Raw genomic sequence first — 24,616 nt, 5'->3', positions numbered from 1 at the left:
CTAGCTGTTCCATCTTCCACCTGGGGTTCTTCTTTTTTTGTCTTCGTAGGATTCGGAGGTGGTTTAGATAAAGGATTATGGATTGGTGGTGAGGGGATTCCTTCATCCATGTAACTGCCCACCAACAGCACCTGTTTGCATTGTAGCAATGACAGTAGCAGATTATGAATGTTGGGCAGAGAAATAAATCTGCTTTTTAATTTCCTCCTCCAGACCTGTCTATGGTATTGCTTCCTCTAAGGAATACTTTTAAATAAGATTTAACCAAAATGCCAATTATTAATGTTCAATTTTTATTTGATCTTAGTTGATTCAGGAGGCGCCAACTTGCCTCGCCAGGCAGAAGTGTTTCCTGACCGTGATCACTTTGGTAGGATTTTCTATAATCAAGCAGTCATGTCCTCCCAAAGCATTCCACAGGTAATTTTATTTAAGAACGAAAGCAGAAACGTATTGGTGTCAAAATCAGATATGAAGTTTATGAATACTAGTGGAGGGCATGTGGATCACTTGGAACTGAGAACTGTGTAAATGGGTTCCAATAGTCATCTGTACTGTGAGACTGTAGAGTTATGACTTCTAATGTCTTCAAAGCAAATATTTGTCAAGAATTCTTGATTCTTTGAACTTTCTCTTTAAACCGATACAGATGGTCTTCATTTAGCAACCACAATTGAGCCCAGCAATTGGTCATTAAGTGTAGTGGACACTAAGTGAAATTGCAGCTGTGCTTATTATCTTATTTCAGCTGTCCTTTGCAAAGGTCATAAATGTAAATTAAATAAAGCAGTTGCTAAACAAAGACTTTCTGTAACTTATATCACTTTGGCATTACCCCCATCCCATTTGGCAATCCAAGTGCCAATGTTTCTCAGATACAATGATGGGGTGATATCTAGGAATGCACCTTGGCAATGGATAGGTACAAAGGGTGAGACTCAATATAGTCTATTTTCAGAACTGAATTTCCAATATAAGTGGCCAAATTAGAGCAAAAAAAGAAAAATCAATTGGGATATTTAATTTTGGAAATATATTCATAATATGGATTATATGGCTATGTGAATAGTGCTGAATATGCGGTAGACGTAATAGAAAAAGATACAATTGTAGTTCTAAATAAGACATGACATAGCAGGTTTCTCTGTGTGAAAAGTAAACATATTTATTGACTTTTTAAAAGATGAATGAATGAAGAAGGGACAACAGATAGGATAAAAAAATCAAAATGGGGTCTGCAATTGCATAATTGAAGTCTGTCCATTTTTAAACCTGCATAATAGCATATAAAAAGGAGGATTGTGCAGTTGTCATCTTGCTTTTTTTTTACCCCTCTGTCCCCCGACAGGATAATGCATTGATCGTAAATTATTTCCCAGACTTATTTGGGAAGGATCATTAGGAAAAATTAAACTAATGGGAAAAAACAGCCACAGCCAATGAAGGAACACAGATCTAAGTGTAAATCATTAATTTAAATTCTACTGGGAACATCCAAATATTGCAGGAAGAGATAATCTGTATCTTTTGAATCTCTGTTTTGCCAGTTTAATAGAAATAGTGAGGTACGGGCTGAGATCATAGTAGAAAGAAAGACCTGACAGTCACTTTGATGTTAAAACACAAGTGAAGGGGAAAAAAAGTTCCATCTATTATAAAGGTCAGAAGAATAGACATGCTCTTTCCATTTACGTAGGAGATAAAAAATAGAGAAAGTTCAGGTAGAATAATGTGTCACTGTGTCTTTTAACTAGGTATTGTTTTGAAATAATGACTAATTTACCGACAATAGCAAACAAATGATTGAGTTGATTACTGAGGTCAAGAAGAATGACATTTTAAAAAGAGAGATCAGGAGCAAACAATCTCAGCTCCCTTGCTGAAACTGTTCCTCTGGTAGGCTGGAGATGGATTTTATTTGTTTGTTTGTTTGTTTGTTCATTTATATCCCACCTTTATTATTTTTACAAAGAAGACTACAAACATATCCTCCTATTTCCCATACAACAACTACCTTGTGAAGTGAGTTGGGCTGAGAGAGAGTGACTGGCTCAATGTCACCAAACTGGCTTTCATGGCTAAGGTGAAGCTTGAACTCACAGTCTGTTGCTTTCTAACCTTGGATTAGTTTAAACAGGGGCATCCTTATTGTGATTAACCATGGTGTACTTGTGAAAGATTGTGCAGTTGGAACTGTACTGGACAGGACGTTTGTGGCCTGTGTCAAGGATGGGTTCTATGTACCTTTACTACCGGTTTGCAACTGGACTGCGCGCGCGCTTGCTTCGCATGCACAGAAACTTCCTGATAACGTCTGGGTCAGTGGGCGGAGCCTCCCGCCGGTTTTACTACCAGTTCTTGTGAACCGGTCTGAACCGAGGGCAACCCACCACTGGTTTGTGCTCTAAAAATCATTGTTGTTCAACCTGACAACTTTAAGATGTGTGGCCTTCAAATCCCAGAATTCCCCTCCACTAACTGGAGAATTCTGGGAGTTGAAATCCACACATCTTAAATTGCCAGGTTGAAAAGTATTGGCCCAAATGATCCTTTTCAGCTCTATGATTTTGTGACACAAAAGAATGAAACATTACCCACTAATTTATTGAACTGAATACGAAATCATTCAATCAGAGCTTGAAGACGTGTTTTTGTTACATACTTTGCCATTTGTTTTTCCCTCTTTACTGATGTGTTAAATTCCGTTATATAGCAAATACACAATAAGAACGGAAAGCTCATTAAGAAGAAAAGTGATTAGGATCAGCACATCTAAAAGAATGAGGGTTGATTAAGTAATTCAAGTGTGTACGTAGGTGGTATTGATAACATGGTTAAAGGTACATGAAAAGAACAAAAAGAAATTGATCAAAAAAGAAATGTCCAAAGTAAAAGAATTCACAAGAGAGGTAGAATAATTCACAGAATAAGAAATATAAAGGAAACAGTAATAATTTAGATTTTAACCATGACTGGATTCTAAAGAGTTTAAAGGTAAGGGTAAAAGGTTTCCCTTTCCAATCGTATCTGACTCTGGGTGTGGTGCTCATCTCCATTTCTTAGCTGAGAGAACCAGAGTTGTCCAAAGATGTTTCTGCGGTCATGTGGCCAGCAAGACATCTGCTGAAGTGCAGAGCATGTGACGAAACATGGAATGCTGTTACCTTCATGCTTTTGAACTGCTAGGTGGGCAGCAGCTGGCACAAAAATTAGAGCTTGCCCTTTCTAACTGACAAGCTCATCTTCTTAACTGCTGAGCCATCACATCCCCTTTTAAAGTAGCTTAGAAGAAGTCAAATTCATTGCAACAATATGATCTAAGATGAGTGGCTGCAATGTAGAGACCGAAAGAAACATAGTTCATACTCCACTGTGCTGCTTTCCTGAAGTTAAAGATGACTTTCCAAAGAAATTTGGTGCCTAAAGGAATGTTGAAAAGTTAATTATGACCTTTTAAAATGATCTTGGAATGGGACACTCACAGGCATTTTAGCTGCTGACGGTTGCTGATTCTTGATTCTGAAGCAGAGATTCCATAGTCTTGTTCTAGCTGAAAGTTGAAGCTACCCCATTTGTACAATGAAGTTACCTCAGGACAACTGTTGCTTTCCAGAGTAGTCAATAATTTTGGCTTAGGGAAACACAAGGGAAGAATTAGGTTTGTTATGCATTAGATTCTTAGACTGAAAACACAAGGCGATACATGGATTTGATTTCTTATAAATCATCTTTTGGGTTTTTTTCAGATTGCAGTAGTCATGGGCTCATGCACAGCTGGAGGGGCTTATGTCCCAGCAATGGCTGATGAAAGTATAATCGTTGGAAAGCAGGGAACAATATTTTTGGGTGGACCGCCATTGGTGAGTGAAGTATTTTCAAAGGATTAGCAAAGGTTTCCTTTTTTAAAACAGATAAATATTATATAACTGTATTGTAGGTTTCAATATAACAACTGGGTTTTGCAAAAATGAATATTTTGTTAAATACCAAAATATTTTATATATTGTGGTTGCTTAGCATTTGGCTGATTCAGTAAAACACACCAAGGTCAGACCAAGTTACTACTTAGACTACAAGAAATACTAGGACTGAAAACTAGGCTGAGAAATTAAAAAAAAAAAAAACAACTCCTAGAAGGAGACTGTGACAAATCACTTCTCAATTGCTTTGTAAAAAATTTATGGAGGTGTCCATAAAGTCACTAGGATTTAAACATAATTTGAAGGCATCATCATTTTTACTTCTATTTTTTATCTACTTCAACAGCAGAGTTGGGTTGATTTTTAAAAAAATCCACATTTTTTGTCAGCTATTATGGATTCAGATGTCTTCTGCATTTCTTGCAAATGGGGAAAAATCCTGGTGGTTTTTATATTAGGAAAAAACATACTGTAGTATCCATGGAATCATAGACAAGTTGCATTTTAACTGAACATAAACTTGTCATTTAAGTGGCCTGCATGAAATACTGCTTTAATTTTATATATAGAATGTCATTTTTACTTAAAGACATACAAAATAACAAATAGGGGAAAAATCTCAGTGTGTGGCCCCTCAGAGCTGACAGCACTAACCCATATAAATCACAGATAAGTAATTATTTTTGACCTTATTTGTTTGATCAGTTAATATTTTGCCATTGCCATTTTGCAATGATTTCCTAACCTTTTTGTCAGAAATACAGTTAAGTACTTTGTAATAATTAGTTATTTTAAATATAAACATTATTTCTAGATTTTCAGGAGGGAAACTCTTTTGAAATATATTTGAATGACATTTTTGCCCAAAATATATTGGCAGGGGAGGTAAAACATGTATTTTGCATTGCTTTGTCTTACAAAAATAGTTGCTTGATGTGGAAAGGGATAGTTTTCCTGTGCAAAGTAATCAGCAAAAGCAGACATAGAAAATCAATAACAATTCTTGGATAATGAAGCTCTATAATTTAGCACTTAATTAATCTGTTATTTAATCTCCTGTTGAATTTTTAAGCACTAATTATGTCAGTTTAGAAAAGTGGGAAAGAACCAGTGTTACTGATTAATTCTCAACATTCTTTTCAGAATCAAGGGCTTTTCATGTGGGGATATTATCAAATAATAATGGAAAATAAGGGCAAGCATCTAATAACAATATAACTATAAATTGCATTTATATCCTCTTACAGATAGACAGATAGCAATAGAAGAAAATAGGTGTAGCTCAAGGTTGAAGTATTGGATCCTTGGTGTTTTCTAAACTTGGTTATTTGCTTACAGACATTTCATTACCTGACTAGGTAATATCATCAGTGCTAGAAGGGAGTTTGGTTTATTCCCTATTTATATATAGTAGCTTGCCCTGCTGGTGTTGAGTGGAGGTGTGGTTTTCTTCTTGATTCAGAAGAAATTGTTTTCTGCTTGATTGTTTGCCTGATGTTAATTCTTGCTTATCTGGGTGTTGGCTTTGGGGATGATTTGTTCTGGTCTTTTTCTTTCCTTCTTAGCTTTAAAACAGAGTGCGTGTCCAACACAACAGCACATTTGGAAGTGCTCAGCTTTAGTTTTCATTTTTAGGTAAAAGCAGCAACTGGGGAACAGGTATCAGCAGAGGACCTTGGAGGTGCTGATCTTCACTGCAGGTAAAATAAGCACTTCTTTCCACCAATAGTTTGGATTGGAATAGCTTTTCGTCATGCTAGCTGTTATGCTGTTTTAAATGGTGGTGGAATCGTCTGCTATCACTCTCCTGGTGAAATACTGGTAGTCCTTGGCTTATGACCACTTCTTCATTGAAGTTCAAAGTTATGACAGTATGAAAGAAGGGAGACTTACAACCTTAGTCCTCAGAGTTCTGGCTATTGCACTTTTCCTGAGATCATGTAAACACAATTTCTGACGTACTATAGTTTTGTATTTTTAATCTGCAGGAAATCTGGTGTAACCGATCACTATGCTTTGGATGATAATCATGCACTCCACTTGGCTAGAAAAGTAGTGAGGAGTTTGAATTACAAGAAGAAAGTTGATGTGAGTGTATATTTTTCTTTTATTAGGGATGTATCAGAACTTATATAAAGATGTTATGCTGCATTATGTGTTTCCTGGGGTAGTTCAGAGAAAAGTATGAATTCAAAGTCGTTTCACTTTGACATAATTCACGTGATTTCTTAAAGGTAGATAAAAGTGCATTGCAGACTCCTGTGTACTTTCTTCTGCTCTTTTTTCCTTCCACCCCTTGAATGCTCCATTTCTGTTTTCAAGTCTGCCAATAATACAGTGCCATTATATTAGGGACTTACTGTACTTTGAGAGATAATATATAATATATAAAGAGTTGGAAGGGACCTTGGAGTTCTTCTAGTCAAACCCCCTGCTTAGGCAGGAAACCCTATACCACTTCAGACAAATGGTTATCTAATCTCTTCTTAAAAACTTACAACTTCTGGAGGCAATTTGTTCCACTGATTAATTGTTCTAACTGTCAGGAAATTTCTCCTTACTTCTAAGTTTTTTCTCTTCTTGATTAGTTTCTACCCATTGCTTCTTGTTCTACCCTCAGGTGCTTTGGAGAATAGCTTGACTCCCTCTTCTTTGTGGCAGCCCCTGAGATATTGGAACACTGCTATCATGTCTCCCCCTAGTTCTTCTTTTCATTAAATTAGACATACCCAGTTCCTGCAACCGTTCTTCATATGTTTTAGCCTCCAGTCCCTAATCATCTTTGTTGCTCTTCTCTGCACTCTTTCTAGAGTCTCCACATTTTTTTTACATCGTGGCGACCAAAACTGAATGCAGCAATATCTGAATGCAGATATTATAAGTATTTGCTACAAGATGGGTGGCATATAAATTTAATAAATTAATACATAAATCCCCCTTAAAAGTATTTTTTCCAGGGCTTGAATGATATCCATGTGATCCTAAGAATATATGAGTTTGCGTTAAGGAGATGCCCATACCCAGCCCCCCAAATCATATTGCATGCTGGCAGAGATTACTTAACTCACAAGATGTATTTTTTTAATTATGTAATTGCGGGCTAAACCACAGAAAACATGACTAGACTAATAAATTTGTCTGACTGTTCCCTTGGCTACATTTCTTTGCCTTGTCTCCCAAGGTCATTCCCACATAACATTGCAACTGCTGTGCAAGCCAGAAAAAGCTGTCAACCAAACTAAAGGACTTTTTTGAGTTGGGATATGAAGAGCAACTTGCCTTTATATTATGCAAGATGACATGGGAATCGGAGAGAAACCATACACTGGTAGATAGGAAGCAAGTAGAAAAGGGTAGTGGTGGAAACAAGTGGAAGTAGCAAATGGAAATATGGAAAGTGAAGGAAAGTATAGTATAGCTAGTCCTTGTTTATTGACTGCTCATTCAGCAACCATTTGAGGTTACTATTGTGCTGAAAAAGGAGATTGAGACTGATTTTCAAACTTGTAGCTATCATATCATCTTGTGATTACCATTTGTGATTACCATTTGTGATCTTCACCCCTGGTTTCTGACAATCCAAGTCAGTGGGGAAGTTGGCAGGAAGTCACAAATTATGGTTGGGAGATGTCATGTTTAATGACCACAGGTGATTCGCTGAATAATCACAGTTGGAACTGACATGGTAAGTCAGATAAAACCACATGATGTTTCATTATACACCTGCCTTGCTTAGTGATGGAGTTGCCATCCCAATTGGTTATCTATAGGTGTGGAAAGGGGCATTGTAGGTCACCCACCACCTTCCTGAAGGATGCATATGGCCTAAAAACTGCACATTTTGCTCTTAGTGTAATGGTTACACCAAGTAGCTCTGACTGAATGTTAGATTATTTCAAATTCAAATCACTAATCAAGCTTGGTTTATAAACCAGATAATATTCAACTTGAGTTCAAAAATTGGACCCTCCGTGCTTGTAGATGCTACATTTTGGCTTCTTGAGTTTTTTAAATAAATAAAAGTAACCACAGATTGAGATCCTGAGATAATGTACATAAAACCTGGTTACATTTTGGGTGATTTTAAAATATTTTAGGGACGTGGTGGCTCAGTGGCTAAGATGCTGAGCTTATCGATCGAAAGATTGGCAGTTCAGTGGTTCGAATCCCTAGTGCTGCCTAACGGGGTGAGCTCCCATTACTTCTCCCAGCTTCTGCCAACCTAGTAGTTCAAAAGCATGTAAAAAATGCAAGTAGAAAAATGGGGACCACCTTTGGTGGGAAGCAAGGGTGAAATCCAGCAAGTTCTGATAGGTTCTGGAGATCCGATAGCGAAAATTTTGAATAATTCAGAGAACCGGCAAATACCACCTCTGGCTGGTCCCAGAGTGGGGTGGGAATGGAGATTTTGCAATGTCCTTCTCCTGGAATAGGGTGGAAATGGAGATTTTGCAGTATCCTTCCCCTGCCACGCCCACCAAGCCATGCCCATCAAGCCACACCATGCTCACCAAGCTACGCCCACAGAACCGGGAATAAAAAAATCCAAATTTTACCACTGGTAGAAAGGTAACAGCGTTCCATACCCCTTTGGCATTTAATCATGCCGGCCACATGACCACGGAGACCTCTTCGGACAGTGCTGGCTCTTCGGCTTTGAAACGGAGATGAGCACCGTCCCCTAGAGTCGGGAATGACTAGCACATATGTGTGAGGGGAAACTTTACCTTTACATTAAAATATTTTAATTATGAAGTTTTAAAAATAATATTTTCATTTCTTGGAATGATTGTGAATTGTGTGATGAAAATATGTGCCTGAAAAGATTGCTAACCCCTACTATAGCCTCTTACCTCCATATCTCACTTGTTTCAAACATTATCCCACCTTCCACTCTTGTTTGCTGAGGATGTAATTCTTGTGAAGTCATGTATTCCTTGAATTGTGGGTGGTTATAAAACTCATAAGATAAATAAAATACATATATAATCAAGGACCCCATTTTTACTCCTCTAATTTGGGTCTGATTGAATCAATAAACTTGATTTAAATATATGAATATTGGAGTTATCTGGAGGAGAACAGCATTTAGTCTAAAATTTAGAGTAAATTTAAATTTCATACTGAATATTGTCAATTTTTTAATCTGGGCTTGTAGAAAAGGAGAACTTGTAGTCAGTGTGCAAAACTGATGTATGCCTGAATTCCCTTGTAATTCTTGTCTTCTTTTTTGGTACTTCCAATTATCTCAGGTAACAGTAGAATCCTCAGAAGAACCTTTGTTTCCTCCAGATGAATTGTATGGCATAGTTGGAGAACAGCTTAAAAGAAATTTTGATGTCAAAGAGGTAAACATCTCTAAAAATGATTTTAAAAGATTGTGCCTAGCCAGATTCTTGCACACAGATATGGTTGCGTACAGGATATCCATGGGACTGCTTAATGTTCTCGATATGGGAAGCTAATCTCAAGAAAATCATATGAATTATGGAAGTTTGCTTTATTCTTTTTTTTATCACTTTGAGAATATGAGAGCCCAAGATAACACAACATGGTATAAAACTCTTTGTTTTAAGTATAGTTTATGAAACAAAGCCAGATTCACACTTGTGGATGAGCAAATTAATCATGTCTTTTGGCAGTTCTTATATTTTACTTCTTTTTAAGTGGTTCTTTTGTCTTAAACATTCATGTCTTGATCTGAAAAAACTTGGGTGAAGTATAAAAATCAAACAAGAACAGGAAACAAACCTCCATCCTGGTTTATATATCACTTAAACTATCACCAGTAAACCAAGAAACCTTAGTTTCAAATTGTGTTTACTGAACCAAAAATAATCCATCAAAATTATGGAATTTAGATTAGTGTAAAATGGAATTCTACTTATGATTGTGTCGGTAGCTAGGTGCTACACCTGACTTTTCTCATTATTGTATTTCTAGCTCAGTTTTTGCATTTAGGAATAACGATGAATAGGACTGAGAACAGAAGTACTGCCATATGTGTTCATCTATCTTTAACAGGCCTCTGCTGCTCCTGCTCTTTTTCAAGAGGCCAAGTTCACAACTCTTTACTACCAATTCTTGTCAAATCTGTTGACACAATTAATCAAGTCTTGAAGTGGCAGGTAATACGATTAGATACACATTTCAGCTTCAATTTTCCAAAGGCCAAAGTAAACAAACCGCTGCTCATGGTCACAGAGCAATCTTGACAGAGTGGTCCAAGGTCTTTAGGTGCGCAATCCTAATACTTAGTCATTGATTGTAACTGTAGGCTAGGAATATTGCTATATCTGGGGATAGCAGCAGCTCCAGAATATTAATGTAATCTTTGCTTGCTTCCAAGGACATACGTTTTGAATAATGCTTTTAGGTTACAATGAGTTTTAATTTAATGGGTATATACTGTAGTTATTAGAACAATCAAGAATATTTTTCTCAAAATGATGAGAAGTAAGTAAACTGGCAGATCAACAGCAATATTTGTTTTACTGCAGTCATAATTTTTTAGAAGGTAATTTTAGCAGACTCTTTAGCATTGTAGTTCTTTGAAAGCAATTAAAATTTTAATGAAAAATAAAATGTTGGTCTTATTTTTTAAAAACATTGCTATGAAAGGCAAGACTAGGCTACCATTACTGTTTGTGTAATACTTTAATATGAATTTAAATTATATAATTTCTATATAGTTTTGTTAAATCTTTGCAGTTGAAATTGAAATGTGAAAACTATTCTAAGCCAGCAATATTAAGCATAGGGCAGATAAAAAGACAAGGACACTACATGTACAATAATACAGCAGTTATATCAAAATCTTGCAACCAGTTTCACTAATTGTATAAGTAGTATCCCAAGACTGAGTCCTTAGTTATCTCATATTGGGCTTTACATACTGTGCACAATGCTTAAGTGGTATATTTTACCTTTTTTATCAGTACAAATAAGTTATACTGAACTCATTCATTCCTTAATCATAAATAGAAGGAGCCATTTCAGACAACAGATTTAAGACTACATGTGGCTTGGTAGCAAATGAGCACCACATACATTTAAATTCCTTACTGTCCTTGACCTCCCCTACCAATATTAGAATTACAGCTGATTCCACCTTGATTTGTTAGCCTGACATGGGAATCTCATGATTCAGAGCAGGATCATTTATTTGCACAGTACATTAAACATATTATGAATGGAGCTTCTGTAATTTTACAGCTACAAACTCTTGGGAGAGAACCTGGCCATGTAATCTGAGCCATATGCAATAATGTACTCTTGCTAACACAATTGTTTTATAATTGAGCAGGTCATCCGAACATAAAAAATGGACATTTCTTACAAACTGTTTTAAGATAATTGCATTTTTTCCTTAATTTTATAATGACACAGAAATGAAACGTGTGATATGAGTAATTATGAGCAAATATGTACTTTGCAAAGCAGCTTGTTATTAGTGCCATCATCCAGTCCATTTTACTGAGCTAGTTGGACATGAACATGAACTATACTGTTTGGAACATGGATACAGTTTAAAATGTAATGAAAAACATCTGACTTTACATATTAGGTTGATATTTATTACAACAAAATGAGTTGCTAATAATAAATGTACCTCTCCTTTTTATTTAAGGTCATTGCTAGAATTGTTGATGGAAGCAAATTTGATGAATTTAAGGCCTTATATGGGGATACATTAGTCACAGGTATTATTTTTAAATAAAAAAAATGAAACTATTCTACAACATCATGCTTTGAATTTATCTTTTCAATTTAAAAAGATTTTATGTGATTCAGTGGTGGAATTCAAATTTTTTTACTACCGGTTCTGTGGGCGTGGCTTGGTGGGCGTGGTGTGGCTTGGTGGGTGTGGCTTGGTGGGCGTGGCAGGGGAAGGATACTGCAAAATCTCCATTCCCTCCCCACTCCAGGGGAAGGATACTGCAAAATCTCCATTCCCACCCTACTCCAGAGGAAGGATACTGCAAAATCCCCATTCCCTCCCCACTCCTGGGGGAAGGATATTGCAAAATCTCCATTCCCACCCCACTCTGGGACCAGCCAGAGGTGGTATTTGCCAGTTCTCTGAATTACCCAAAATTTCCACTACCAATTCTCCAGAACTTGTCAGAACCTGCTGAATAGCAATCCTGATTTGATTCTATAGAAAATGTATTAATTTATTAATTAATGTAGTAATGGATTTACCACTTCAATGCAAGAACTCTAGGCAATGTTTATCTCTAAGTAATAAAAAGTTATGGCAGATTACATATTTAACTAACATTTAATGTTATTTAAGCATTAGTTAAATATGTAATTTGCCATAGTACATTTTAACAATAAATGATTTGGTGCCAGGAATTTCACACTGATCAGTCCTCAAAGGCTTGATTGTTCTGGAGCAATCAAATTTTTACAAGTTTTCTGAGAACCACCTTTTCCAAAGAGGGAAGCCCCCATCATAACTGTTTCCTTTGGGTCTTGGGATATGACCTTGAGCAGACTCCAGAATTATCCAATTTGGATGGAAAGGTAGATTGAGGCCCCAAAATTGATAAGTAGCAAGTAAAGGCTTGGATTGCTTTTGGAAACACACTGGTAACCAATGTAACTATCAAAGAGATAAAATGTACTGATGTTGGCTGGCAAAAACACAGGCCATTTTCAACCAATTTCTAGTTTATCATCAAGGGTAACTGTAAAGTGCTCAGGTAATCCATTTGCAAGATGACCAGGCATGGAGTAACTGACCTCATGCATCCTGTTCGAAATAATGACACAACTGAAGCTGGGCAGGGCCCTTCTGGCCACAGCTGTCATCTGGGTTTCTAGGAAATGCTGTGATTTCAGAAGGCCCCTGAGGTTCCAGGTCTCCTCTCTCCAGGGGGAGCACAACTCAGTTGAGGGTAAAATTAACAGGCTTCTGAATTAACATCAGTATCCTCCTATAGTAAATTTGCTAGTTCTTATATTGTCACATTTTTAGTTTGTTGCAGCAAAAGCAATTGCCATGGCTATTGCTATCATAAATATTATCATAGCTGCAAAACAATTTGTTTTACATTTGTGTTACTTGTTTTTTCATGAAGGGCTGGGAACTCTTAAGTTTAAAGCTTTTCATAGACAGTTGATAAGAGTATGATATTCTCATGATTTTTTTCTCTTTTCTTTCAGGATTTGCTCGGTTATTTGGTTACCCAGTTGGAATAATTGGAAACAATGGTGTTCTTTTTTCAGAATCAGCAAAGAAGGCAAGTGTGAACACCTGTTATTGAAGCTTCTCCCTATTTTTGTAGCTGAGAATCAAAATGCACACCAGAGGCTACAATCCATAGTGGCTGATTTATATTAAATAAGAGCATCTCTTTAGGCTTTTCTCCAGGAATCTGCATCAACTTAAATGTGACTGAGTTTATTGCTGGGAGGGGGACCTTCTGAGATCTTGCAGCTAGCTTTAGAAACAGCTGTACTGAAAACATGTGCAAAAGATGTGCAAAGTATATCTCCACACTTTTAACCCTTAATTGATCCAAAAGTTGTGAATATTATAATGCTGCTATTTTGTCTATGGATTATGCTGCTGCCAGTTTATTATTGTGTTGTAATTTAGCTTGTGATTCATTAGGCTAAGAACTACAGGTAGTCCACACTTATTAACCACTTGTTCAGCATCAGTCTAAATTACCATGGTCCTGAAAAATAACCTTACAGCCAATTTACAACCATTTGTGATTTTTGCAGTATTCCTCAGTCACATGATAGCTTTTACAGTCAGTAAGCATTGTTCTATGCCTGATCCATGTTTTTTTCTCCCCCCCTCCCCTTGTAGAGCAGAGAGATTGAAGAGAAAGAAATTTCAAGACAGTATGCTCTTCCATGCATTCAAAACAATGCAATCATGCTTGGAGCCCAAGGCTGGGAATCACAGGCATGCTATGCAAATAGTTTACAGTACTCTCTTGAAATCTCTTTCTCTCCAATCTTTCTGTTCTGCAAGGAGAAATGAAGGAAGAAAAAAAGCAGTTCCAGTTCTCTTTTGTCTTACCTTTTTCTGCTACTGGTGTGATCATATTGCTTTTATATGTAGAAGAACAAACAGCTTTCTCCCTTGAAATCTTTCTCTCCACACTGCAGGGGAGATGGGGAGACAAAGGCAAACTATTTTTGTAGACAAGCTTTCCTTTGCCTGACTCTGTTATTGGTTACTGTGGTTTTCTGGAGTGCTTTAGCCCAGAGCAGAAAGGTTTCGGATTTGACTTGAAGAGGACTTTGAGTGGATGGTACAAAGGTGGGATGTGCTTTTGGAACCTGTCCTATGTTGCTCACTAGGACCCCTTTGGTGCTGTTCTCTGAACATTGACCCCCTCTTTCAGACTCAGTGATTGACACTTTGATTACCCAACCATTTACTCTATCCCTCTGTTCAGTGGAAGGGGGGCAGAGGTTTGATAGTGCATGCTAGATGACTTTTACAGCTTCTCTCTCTCTCTCTCTCTCTCACACACACACACACACAAACACACATATACACACACACTGTTGCTGAATGCCAGGGAAAGGTGTGGTCTGCAGGAAATATACTTCTGGAAGAGCTGTGTTTGTGATGTTTAGGGAAGTGATTGTGGTTTATCTGATCAGTGGATGATTGGAGGTGTCTAGGATTTGTGAGTGGGTGAATGGATGCCTTGGTTTAAGAGAAAGGAGTGTGAGGTGAGAGGGCTTGAGGGGAGTGGAGATTGATGGGAGAAATGCAGGAACTATGATGGACGAAGAAGGTATTGGCAGATCCTGGGAGCAGACTGGAATCTGCCCTCAAGGCCAGGTTATCAGATGTTGGTGTTGAATGATAGGGTGTTAGCATTAAATCTTGCTTGTGTTACCAACATTTGGTTTAGTCTACAGGGGTTAGGTTTCCCTCTTGCAAATGGGCCCACTGGATTTCATGCTTAGCACCATCTGAGACTGGAAGGGATGGGAGGGGTGGGGTGGTAACTTGCAAGTCAATGAGGGCTTTCATAGACATTGATCTGAAGATAAATGAGTATGAATCTGTCTGGTTGAAGTTAGATTTGCTGCTGCTGTACACTCCTCCCTGTCTGAGCTGCTGGATTCTATCACTTGCACTAGAGACTCTGTTTCTTTCTCAGGAATTTCAATTTGCCACTTGGTGACATCATGTCTGGGGTGTCTCAGGAGTTTGTGGCAACAATGGACCCATCCCAAGTCGTCGTGGGCCTAACATTATTAGAGCTCTTTCTCAAGATCTGGTTTGGAGGGCATTGTCATCAATCTATCACTATGGTTGATCACTCTCTGATTGATTTTTGGCTTCCTGGCATCGCTCCACTTTGCAGTGGTTGTTAGATTAGCCTGTTAGATTGTCCATCCCGGGCATCTGAAGGACCTGGATGGAAATCTCACTGACAACTCCTTATTTGTGGATGTCACGGGATTTGACTCTCTTCCTTCTTGCTTAACTTCTATATTAACTGAGTGAAGTCATCTGTTGGTTTTGAGTCAGGTATCATCAATACGTTAAAGGTGCATTAATAATGTACCTTGGGTGTCAAACTCAAGGTCCAGGGCCTGGATCAGGCCTATGGGGTACTTAGATCTGGTCCTCAGGGCTGCCCTGGAAACAGTAAAGGACTGGCCCACAGTACTTCTGCCAGCAAAAATGGGTTCTCAAGCTCCGTTTTCAGCTGTCATGGCCTCCTGCAACCCTCTGTCACTGAAAACGGAACTCAGGAGGGCCACGAGCTCCATTTTTACTGGCAGAGGTTTGCAGGGGGGCGTGGTAGTCGAAAATGGAACTTGGGAGCCTATTTTCATTGGCAGAGCACTTGGGCCACCACAGGCCCCCCTGACAGTGATGAGCTGGCCACGCCCACCCTGGCCACGCCCACCCCAGACCCCTGAGGTCAAACACAACCTTGATGTGGCCCTCAGTGAAATTGAGTTTGAAACTGCCCTAGACCAACCAAGTGATGCCATTGAAGCCTTAGTCATGTGTCTGGAGACTGTACAGGTCTGGATTGAACACAACAGCTAAGTCCTGCTCAAATTCAAGTGGTTATGTTTGTTGGCCTTTCTAGTTGGGTGCCATTTCATATTTAGTTTTTGATAGGGTTGCACTTTCCCATGGAATTCTGATGATGAGCATTTGTTTAGATTTATATCTGCTGTTAATATATAGTGAAATTCAAAAAGATGAAGATGTTTTCATTTTTTTAAGAGATAGGATATAGCCTAATGATTGAATAATTAAGATCTTTCTGTTTGTCATGTTGTCTTTCTATCCAATCCAATTTGCAATATATGGGATTCATTGTGGGGCTTAATTTTGAGAACTGTGATGTAGATGATGTAAATTATGTGCTTTGACCTTCTACAGATGCTGAGCAGTTGAGGGTTGTTATTAAGATTTTCTCAAGATACCTGCTGCAGTACTTTTTGGTACTTTGTATAGCAATGTTACTATTTCTAGGATTAAGTACAGTAGCAAACTGTTACCTCAGTTACTATCACCTGCTATTTTATCACATCATCATGTGTTAAAACCTGCTACAATCTATTTTAGCAGTTATTAGGGAATGAGTAATTGCTTCATGGATCAGCTTTATAAGAAAGTAAGTCAATGTTACATGGAAAAAGTTTTTTATGATTTCATAGTTTGAGGGATAAAGCCATTTACAGAATTATTTCACTTGAGAAAATAAACAACAGATTCAAATTCAAGATCTTGGCACATTTCAAAAATGCAATTTCTTTTTCCCATTTTTTTAAAAAAAATAAGCTTTATGGTTTTAGAAGTACTGCTTTAGGATCATACAATGGTTTTAGCAGCAGGTAGTATCATATTATTTAACAATTATTTTTCAGTATGTCAACTATCATTTTTTTCTTATCTTTACAGGGCACACATTTTATTCAGCTTTGTTGTCAGAGAAATATTCCCATTATATTTTTACAAAACATCACAGGTAATAAGTGATTATCATAGTCTATGGAACTGAATTGCAAGACAGTAAATATTTGAGCAAACAATTATACCTTTTCTTTCAAATAAGTGTATAATAGTAATCAATTAATTCCTGCACATCATTTCTAACAACCTTATTTATGAGTTTGAGGGATATTGTCAGATTGAATTACTGTTGCTCTATTTAGTTATTATTCATTTATAATGTAGTTTTCTACAATTTACTTGTAGTTATCATTTAGAAATAATAAAGTAATTCCCTGAATTAACAATTAAATAATTATGAAACAGGTTGTTGTAGTTAAGGTACAAGTCTAGAAATCAGGAGATTGAGTTCTAGTTCCATCTTAGGCCTGAAGCCAGCTGTTGATTTTAGGCCAGCCATTCTCTCTCAGCCCAGCCCAGCTCACAGGGATGTTGTGGGGAAAATAAGAGGAGGAAGGAATGTTATGTATGTTTAATTTCTAGAGTTACTTATAAAGTAACAAAGGCAGGATAAAAGTTTAGCAAATAAATAATATCAGCTAAAAGCCTACAAAGCATCAAAAATGGTAGTTGAATCAATTAAAGTAATAAATGAAGTTTTACAGTCTCGCTTGCTTTGCTTTTCTAATGGCAAAACAAGCTATTTGCAAATATCCTTGATAATGGTCTTAACTCTTTCTCCAATTAGGCTTCATGGTTGGTAAGGATTATGAAGCTGGTGGTATAGCAAAAGACGGAGCCAAGATGGTTACTGCTGTAGCATGTGCCAGTGTGCCTAAAATAACGGTTATTATTGGAGGGTCCTATGGTGCTGGAAATTATGGGATGTGTGGAAGAGCATATAGGTAAGTATGCACTTCAGCGATAGTATTATAGATGTTGGGAATGTGTCTATAACATATGATTATAACGTATATTTTTAATCTGGAAGAGAGTATTGTTCTATTGTATGATTTAAAATACCTATGTGAATAAAATATTTAATTCAAGGATGCCACTGGACTGCATATGGCTGCATATGCATAAAATTTGTCTGAAGTGGTATATTTGTCTGAAGTGGTGTAGGGTTTCCTGCCTAAGCAGGGGATTGGACTAGACGACCTCCAAGGTCCCTTCCAACTCTGTTATTCTATTCTAAATGCTGTAGATTTTACTGAATAAATCCCCTAGTAGTTCCGTTTAATGAGATACATATAGTAGTGTCCCATATTAAGGAACAAAAGGCAAAATATGTTTTGTTTACTATATGGGCTGAAAAGACCATTGATAGTTTTGAAGGACAGTGAAGGATCTAGGAAGGTTTTAATAGTGTTCACATTATGCAGATAACATTCCTTCCTTCTCTGCCCCCTCAGTCATAAAAAGTGAAGGAACGAATTTGTAAACAGCTGAAGAGATTTTTATTCTATCATTTGTATTTTTCAGTCCAAGATTTCTTTTTATGTGGCCGAATGCTCGAATCTCTGTGATGGGAGGAGAACAAGCTGCAACTGTTTTAGCTACAGTAGCCAAGGACCAAAAAGCAAGGGAAGGGAAGCAGGTAATGTCCACTACTTTTGATATTTTGAAGTACTTTAGGAGGGAATGGTCATAATGCTGTATTTGGTGCCATCATTTCCCTCTATTTTCTTGCAATATAGTTACTTTTTCTGATTGTATTCATTCAATATAATCTCAGATGAACTTGTATGAAATGGGATTCATACTATAGCTTACAATAGTACTTCAACTATCACTTGTACTTACATATTAGTACATACAATAGTAAAATTAGGAATACAAAGGAGTCTAAACTATTTATTTAGTGACCTGCTATCAAATTGTTGTACTTAAGTTTTATAAGCCTAGCACTATAAGCAAACTGTTGAAATTAATGTTACTCTCATAGGGAATCTAACGAAAGAGAAATTTTTATAACTAAGAGGAGCAAGAAAAACAGTTTTTCAGAACATTGCATTTTAAAAAATCGTTACCATTTACATAGTTTAAGTAACTATTTTCTTAAACTCTGATACTTATTTCTGTAAGAGAAATGCCACTAACATTAGTGCAGTTTGGAGCATATTTAATAGGAAATCCTACTGAACTAAACAGAAGTCCAAATGTACCCAGCATTATTGATTATTAGACATTTAATGCATATTACCTCTTAGAACAGGATGTCCAGTGCTCTTGCGGATGAAAATTGCCAGAGTTTCTATTCCTGTTAATTATCTTTTGTAGTTTTCTGAAGAGGAAGAAAAAGCTCTGAAAGAGCCAATAATTCAGAGGTTTGAAGAAGAAGGAAACCCTTATTATTCTAGTGCACGGTACGTACAGATGAGGGTGACAGCTTGTCTTTATATGTGTAACATCTTAAAGATAATTTTTAAAAGTGGCTGGAAAAGGAAGCCAGACAGCCAGCTGGCTAGCCTAAGCCTTCTGAATGTTGGAAAAGCTGAAGAGATAATATTTATCCTGTCCATTAGTGAAACTTTGGTTAAGATTGATCTTGTAACTAAACGTAATGGAATGTGGGAAAAACATTGGGAGACAGGGCAAAGAGGTGCTGCCAAGGGAACAGTCAGAAAAGATATAGCATGACAGGGCAAGAAGCTCAGAAGAATAGAATAGAATAGAATAGAATAGAATAGAATAGAATAGAATAGAATAGAATAGAATAGAATAGAATAGAATAGAATAGAATAGAATAGAATAGAATAGAATAGAATAGAATAGAATAGAATAACAGAGTTGGAAGGGACCTTGGAGGTCTTCTAGTCAAACCCCCTGCTTAGACAGGAAACCCTACACCACTTCAGACAAATGGTTATCCAACATCTTCTTAAAAACTTCCAGCATTGGAGCATTCACAACTTCTGGAGGCAAGTTGTTCCACTGATTAATTGTTCTAACTGTCAGGAAATTTCTCCTTAGTTCTAAGTTGCTTTCTCTTTAATTAGTTTCCACCCATTGCTTCTTTTTCTACTCTCGGGTGCTTTGGAGAATAGCTTAACTCCCTCTTGTTTGTGGCAACCCCTGAGATATTGGAACACTGCTATCATGTCTCCCCTAGAGACCCTCCCTAGTTTTTTGGGGGGATAAGGAGAAGGGGGAGACTTCCTCTTTCAGACTTGGAAGATTCTGTCAATATAACATTACAATGAAGAAGAATTAGCTCATCTGATTGCTCAGCAGAGTCAGGCTGTTGCTTGGAGTTTGTGGCCTAGCAGTTGCAGGTCCTGGCTATGGTGAAAATGCTCTGAATCGGAGAGCATGGGGGTTTCTAAGCATGTTCCTTTATCAATTGTTACATGCCCATTTTCATTGCTTTTTATATCTTTCAGTTTCTTTTTATAAAGATAATATCTCTCCAAATTGTGCTAGGGGTACATGGAGTGTTGTTAATGGGAGCTATACTAAGTATTCATTCTGTATGTTTTCTGAATGTGGCTTTCCTTTCACACGCATGAACACCTCCCTCCCCATTGCTGCCCATGTTAAGTAACAGTGAATTCTGTGCTTTTATTTCCTTTTCTGTAAACTTGTTCTGTCGCTCACTCTATTAGTGGATCTAAAGAACAAGGATTCTACTAACATGGGCAAGAGGGGAAGCTTCCAAGTGAATCATGGGAAAATTAGTTATTTTTTAATACTGAAGTGCCATGTACGTGCGTGCAGTGTTCAGATATTTTAGTTCTCATTAACTATTTATAAAGCAAGTTTCATATGTGAAATACATTGTTGTTGTATACAGTTACAAATAATCTACCCTCTCATTTTAAAGAGGAGAAGTTGAAGCTAAAGAATAGTAATTGTCCTCTGTATCTTATCAGATAAAGTGTTAAAAATGATATTTTATAAGGTATCAAGGCAACTAATATTTCTCTTAAAACAAGTAAAATAAAATGTATATTTATGATATAATTTAAAATTCTTTTACTAATGGGTTTAGCAGTAAACCCATATATATTTTAAGAACTTCAAAATGTCATTTGAAATTTTTCACATAAGAATCAAGCTTCTCTTCTAAAGCAGAGTGACATGTTTCACCACAGCTGAGAAATTTCCAGTTGTAACTATGGCTTGCTAAATAGTGTTATATGAGTGTCAATTTAAATGCAATACTCACATCCTTACTTTATGTGTGTGTATGGTGGAAAGGTATCTTTGAATCAGGATTGACAACTGGCAACTGCCTGGCCTAGTCTTCTTGGCAAGATTTTGGACAGGCAGAAAAAAAATCAAATTCATAAATGATACAGCTGCATAAAATTCTTATAAATCCAAAGCATCATCATGATTGATGTCAACAAAAAACCAATTTATATTCAAGCTGACTCATTTTCAACAACAACAACAACAACAAAAAAATAGAACAGGCTCATTAAATCAGTATGAAACCATGGCTTATGAAGCATAGTTATATTAGGAGGATATATCCTGCTAATCTGGCTAATATCTTATAGCGCTAAAAACTGGGGAACTATGCACTCTAGTCTCACTTTAGGCTTAAAGTCAGCCAAGTGACTGTTTCCAGCCAATCACTCTTTCTCAGCCCTAGGAAGAAGGCAATGGCAAACCACTTCCAAAAATCTTATAAAAAACTTGTCCATGTTATTGTCAGGAGTCAGGAATGATTGACAGGTACCCCTCTCCCCAAAATACAAGATTGAAATAAGTCCTTGCTCAAGTAGTTTTATATGTATTTACAGTGTGCCTGAATGTTTATAATTTAGATGTACCTTTTTTGGCAATAGAAACTTTTATGCTTTTTATTTTGGAAAAAAAAATCAACATAAATTATATTTCACTCTATATATGTGACATTTGCTGCATTTCCTCATCAAATGTGCCAGGATAGAAACTTTCATATACAGAGGTCTTAATTATCAGGCGTCATTAGTCAGACTTCTTTTTAATGAGCTAGATTAATCTGTTTAGAGAATTCTAAAAGGAGTTTAATCAGTTTACCTTGTAACAAATGACATGAGCCGCTTTCTCCTGAGTTTTTGTTGCTTTTCTTTGCAGAAGTTATGTTATGAATTTTTTACAAGGAGACATATGATTCATATTCTCACCATGGGACTTGATAGGTTGTTCAATAATTAATGTTCTGTCCCACTACTGAAGATGAGCTCTTACTAAACAAAGAGAAAGCTAAAGTGACTTGGAGAAAGCAACCTTTATTCTGCAATGAAAAATCTTTCAAGTGATCAATAAAATCTCCGCTTCCCTTAACGAAATTGTGTTTTGCAGGTTTAAAGGTTGGAAATTTTTTCCTCAGCATGAGACAGTATTTACAGTATATTTATATTCCATCTTTCCATACAAGCAGGCCTGTCAGGGTTGTTAAATAATACAGTAAAAACAACAGCAGCAGTAAATTATAATCGATGCAGTTTAGAATAATTGAAATACCTGTACAACTATAAAAATTTATTTATTTATTATTTATTTATTAATTAAGCTTATATGCCGCCCTCTCTCCGAAAAGGACTCAGGACGGCTCACAGCAATAAAATAGACAAATCAATATTAGATGTTAAAAACCATTAAAACTCCCCTTAAAAACCCCTTCAGTCCAAACAGGCATGGTGAAATAACCATGTCTTAAGGTCACGGCGGAAAGAGCACAGGTCAGGGGTCACCCGGAGCTCCAGGGGGAGTTGATTCCATAAGATAGGTGCACCCACAGAGAAGGCTCGTTCCCTAGGAGTCGCCAGACGACACTGCCTGGCCGATGGCACTCCAAGGAGGCCCTCTCTGTGGGAACGCACCGGGTGATGGGGAGCTGTCTCTGGCCGCAGATGGTCCGTCAGGTACCCTGGGCCTAAGCCATGTAGGGCTTTATAGGTGATAACCAGCACCTTGAATCTCACCCGGAGGGCAACCGGTAGCCAATGCAGGTCGTGCAGGAAGGGTGTAACATGAGAGTGTTGGGACACTCCCATCACTATTGAAATTGAAATCATTCTTACAATAGTTCAAAAGGCTGTGATTGAAAAGCTTTATCAGTATGATTTTAAAGGAGGAGAGAGGGGAGAGGAATGTAATTCTCAAGAGAATGTGTTCTCTAGTTGGCTGACAGAAAGAAGGCATTCTCTACCTGACTAATTTACCTCTGAAAGTATGGGCATCATTAAAATGTCCTGTTTTGCTGATCTTAGTATGTGGAGATTTGTACTGGAATAATGATGCATTTAATAAAAGATTTCCAGTTTTCTTTTACGTTTCCAATCTTGGTTTATCCTATATTAAAAAATGTTGCTTAATTTGGATTTTGATTGGAAAAGATTTCAGGTCTTGTCAATATTCATAGTTGAAATAATATGAACCCACCTGACATTAATATTATCCTGTTCTCTGCCCAATCCAGGCAAAATCAAACAATGATGAGCATCTACAAACTTCAAACTTTCCAGACAAAGATATCACTTGCTCATCTATAAACAAAACGAAACAAAAACAAAAATGCATGCTCTCAAGCTATTTATTTTGTTTTTGGAGGTTTTTTAATTCAGTCAAAGGTTGTACATTCCAATAATTAGCAGTAGCCTTTGGCTTTAAAGTACTATTTGCTTGACATTGTACTAAATGTCAAAACAATGTACTGATAAACATTCACTCTTTTTTCCTACCTTCAATTCAACTACATTTATTCCGATTGACGTAGCCCATGTGTCTGAAAACACAGGCAGTGAATCTTCAAGTTTTTTTTCTGTAACATATGAATCAGTTATTAACTGTGGTGCGTTTCCAGTATATGTCACTGCAAAAGACTAAAAGATAAATGCAGAAGAGCTAGGCTGAAGTAATAGGAAAAGGGGGAGGTGATTACATAATTTTTTAAATTTTCATGATATGTAATCCTATCAAACAATACGTAGTGCAAATGCAATGACAAAGTTAAAGCAGAGCTTACATTTAGCAAATTTTAATTCAGCTATGAATGAATTTGTACACAAATGAAGCTCAGCTGAAAAGTGAATTGTATGTTTGCTATAAAATCAGAATGTGGTTATGGTACTGTTTTAAAGATCCAATTTTCCTCTTAACTATTTATTTTTGTGACATATGTTTCAGATTGTGGGATGATGGAATCATTGATCCAGCTGATACAAGACTTGTTTTGGGCCTTGGCCTCAGTGCTGCATTCAATGCACCCAGCAAGAAGACAGATTTTGGCATATTCAGAATGTGATATGAAAGGTTTATCAGTTGTACTTTAAATAAAATCAAATGGCCTAACGTAATCAAGTAACAAAATAAAGATTTTTACAGTAATGCAGTTGGGTTTAATTTCCACAGACCTAAAAATAATTATTTTACTAAATCAAGCTTTAATCCAGTAAAAATAGATACAGCTGTCTGTGTTTGTAATCCATTCAATCTCTGAAAATCAGATCCATCAATTCACATTAAATGTATTATATCAATAGAACAAAAACCAAAAACATTACTTTTAAAGGAGGGGGAAGATGTTTTTGTTTTTTGTTCTAAGTAGAGAAAGGAAGGAAATAAAATACAACAAACAATAGTAAATATTCTTTAAACAATTTCAGTTTCTTTCTACATAAATCATATTGTAGAGCATTTTTCAACAGTTCAAAGGCTAAGAGTGCATACAAAGCAGCTTTTGGTGTCTGGTTTAGAAATATCTTTTCAAGAAGACATAACTATGTGGAGGGAATAGAAGTTGGCTACAGTCCAGGCAAGACAGATCCAAATAGATGAATTCACAATTTTA

The 24,616-nt window shown here is 36.8% G+C and overlaps 1 protein-coding gene across 2 annotated transcripts in view; it reads left to right on the top strand.

Moving 5' to 3' along the window:
• Positions 1-24,153, top strand: part of MCCC2 (methylcrotonyl-CoA carboxylase subunit 2) — a 35,169-nt gene extending 11,016 nt beyond the window's left edge. The window contains exons 6-17 of one of the 2 annotated variants that reach the window (XM_034441176.3): positions 308-420; positions 3,747-3,860; positions 5,556-5,620; positions 5,909-6,008; positions 9,173-9,268; positions 11,551-11,623; positions 13,095-13,171; positions 16,837-16,903; positions 17,576-17,732; positions 18,313-18,427; positions 19,111-19,196; positions 23,953-24,153. In XM_034441176.3, the coding sequence (XP_034297067.2) occupies positions 308-420; positions 3,747-3,860; positions 5,556-5,620; positions 5,909-6,008; positions 9,173-9,268; positions 11,551-11,623; positions 13,095-13,171; positions 16,837-16,903; positions 17,576-17,732; positions 18,313-18,427; positions 19,111-19,196; positions 23,953-24,070 (1,181 nt within the window). In that variant the 3' untranslated portion in view covers positions 24,071-24,153. The remainder of the gene's footprint in view (positions 1-307; positions 421-3,746; positions 3,861-5,555; positions 5,621-5,908; positions 6,009-9,172; positions 9,269-11,550; positions 11,624-13,094; positions 13,172-16,836; positions 16,904-17,575; positions 17,733-18,312; positions 18,428-19,110; positions 19,197-23,952) is intronic. The other variant, XM_060690642.2, reaches the window with a different exon arrangement.
• The last annotated feature ends 463 nt before the right edge of the window (positions 24,154-24,616 follow it).

This window comes from Pantherophis guttatus, chromosome 2 (genome assembly GCF_059756535.1).
Source record: "Pantherophis guttatus breed Tessera chromosome 2, ASM5975653v1, whole genome shotgun sequence".
NCBI lineage: Eukaryota > Metazoa > Chordata > Lepidosauria > Squamata > Colubridae > Pantherophis > Pantherophis guttatus.
Note: the sequence above shows the minus strand (reverse complement) of the source record. Positions and strands in the feature narration are given on the sequence as shown.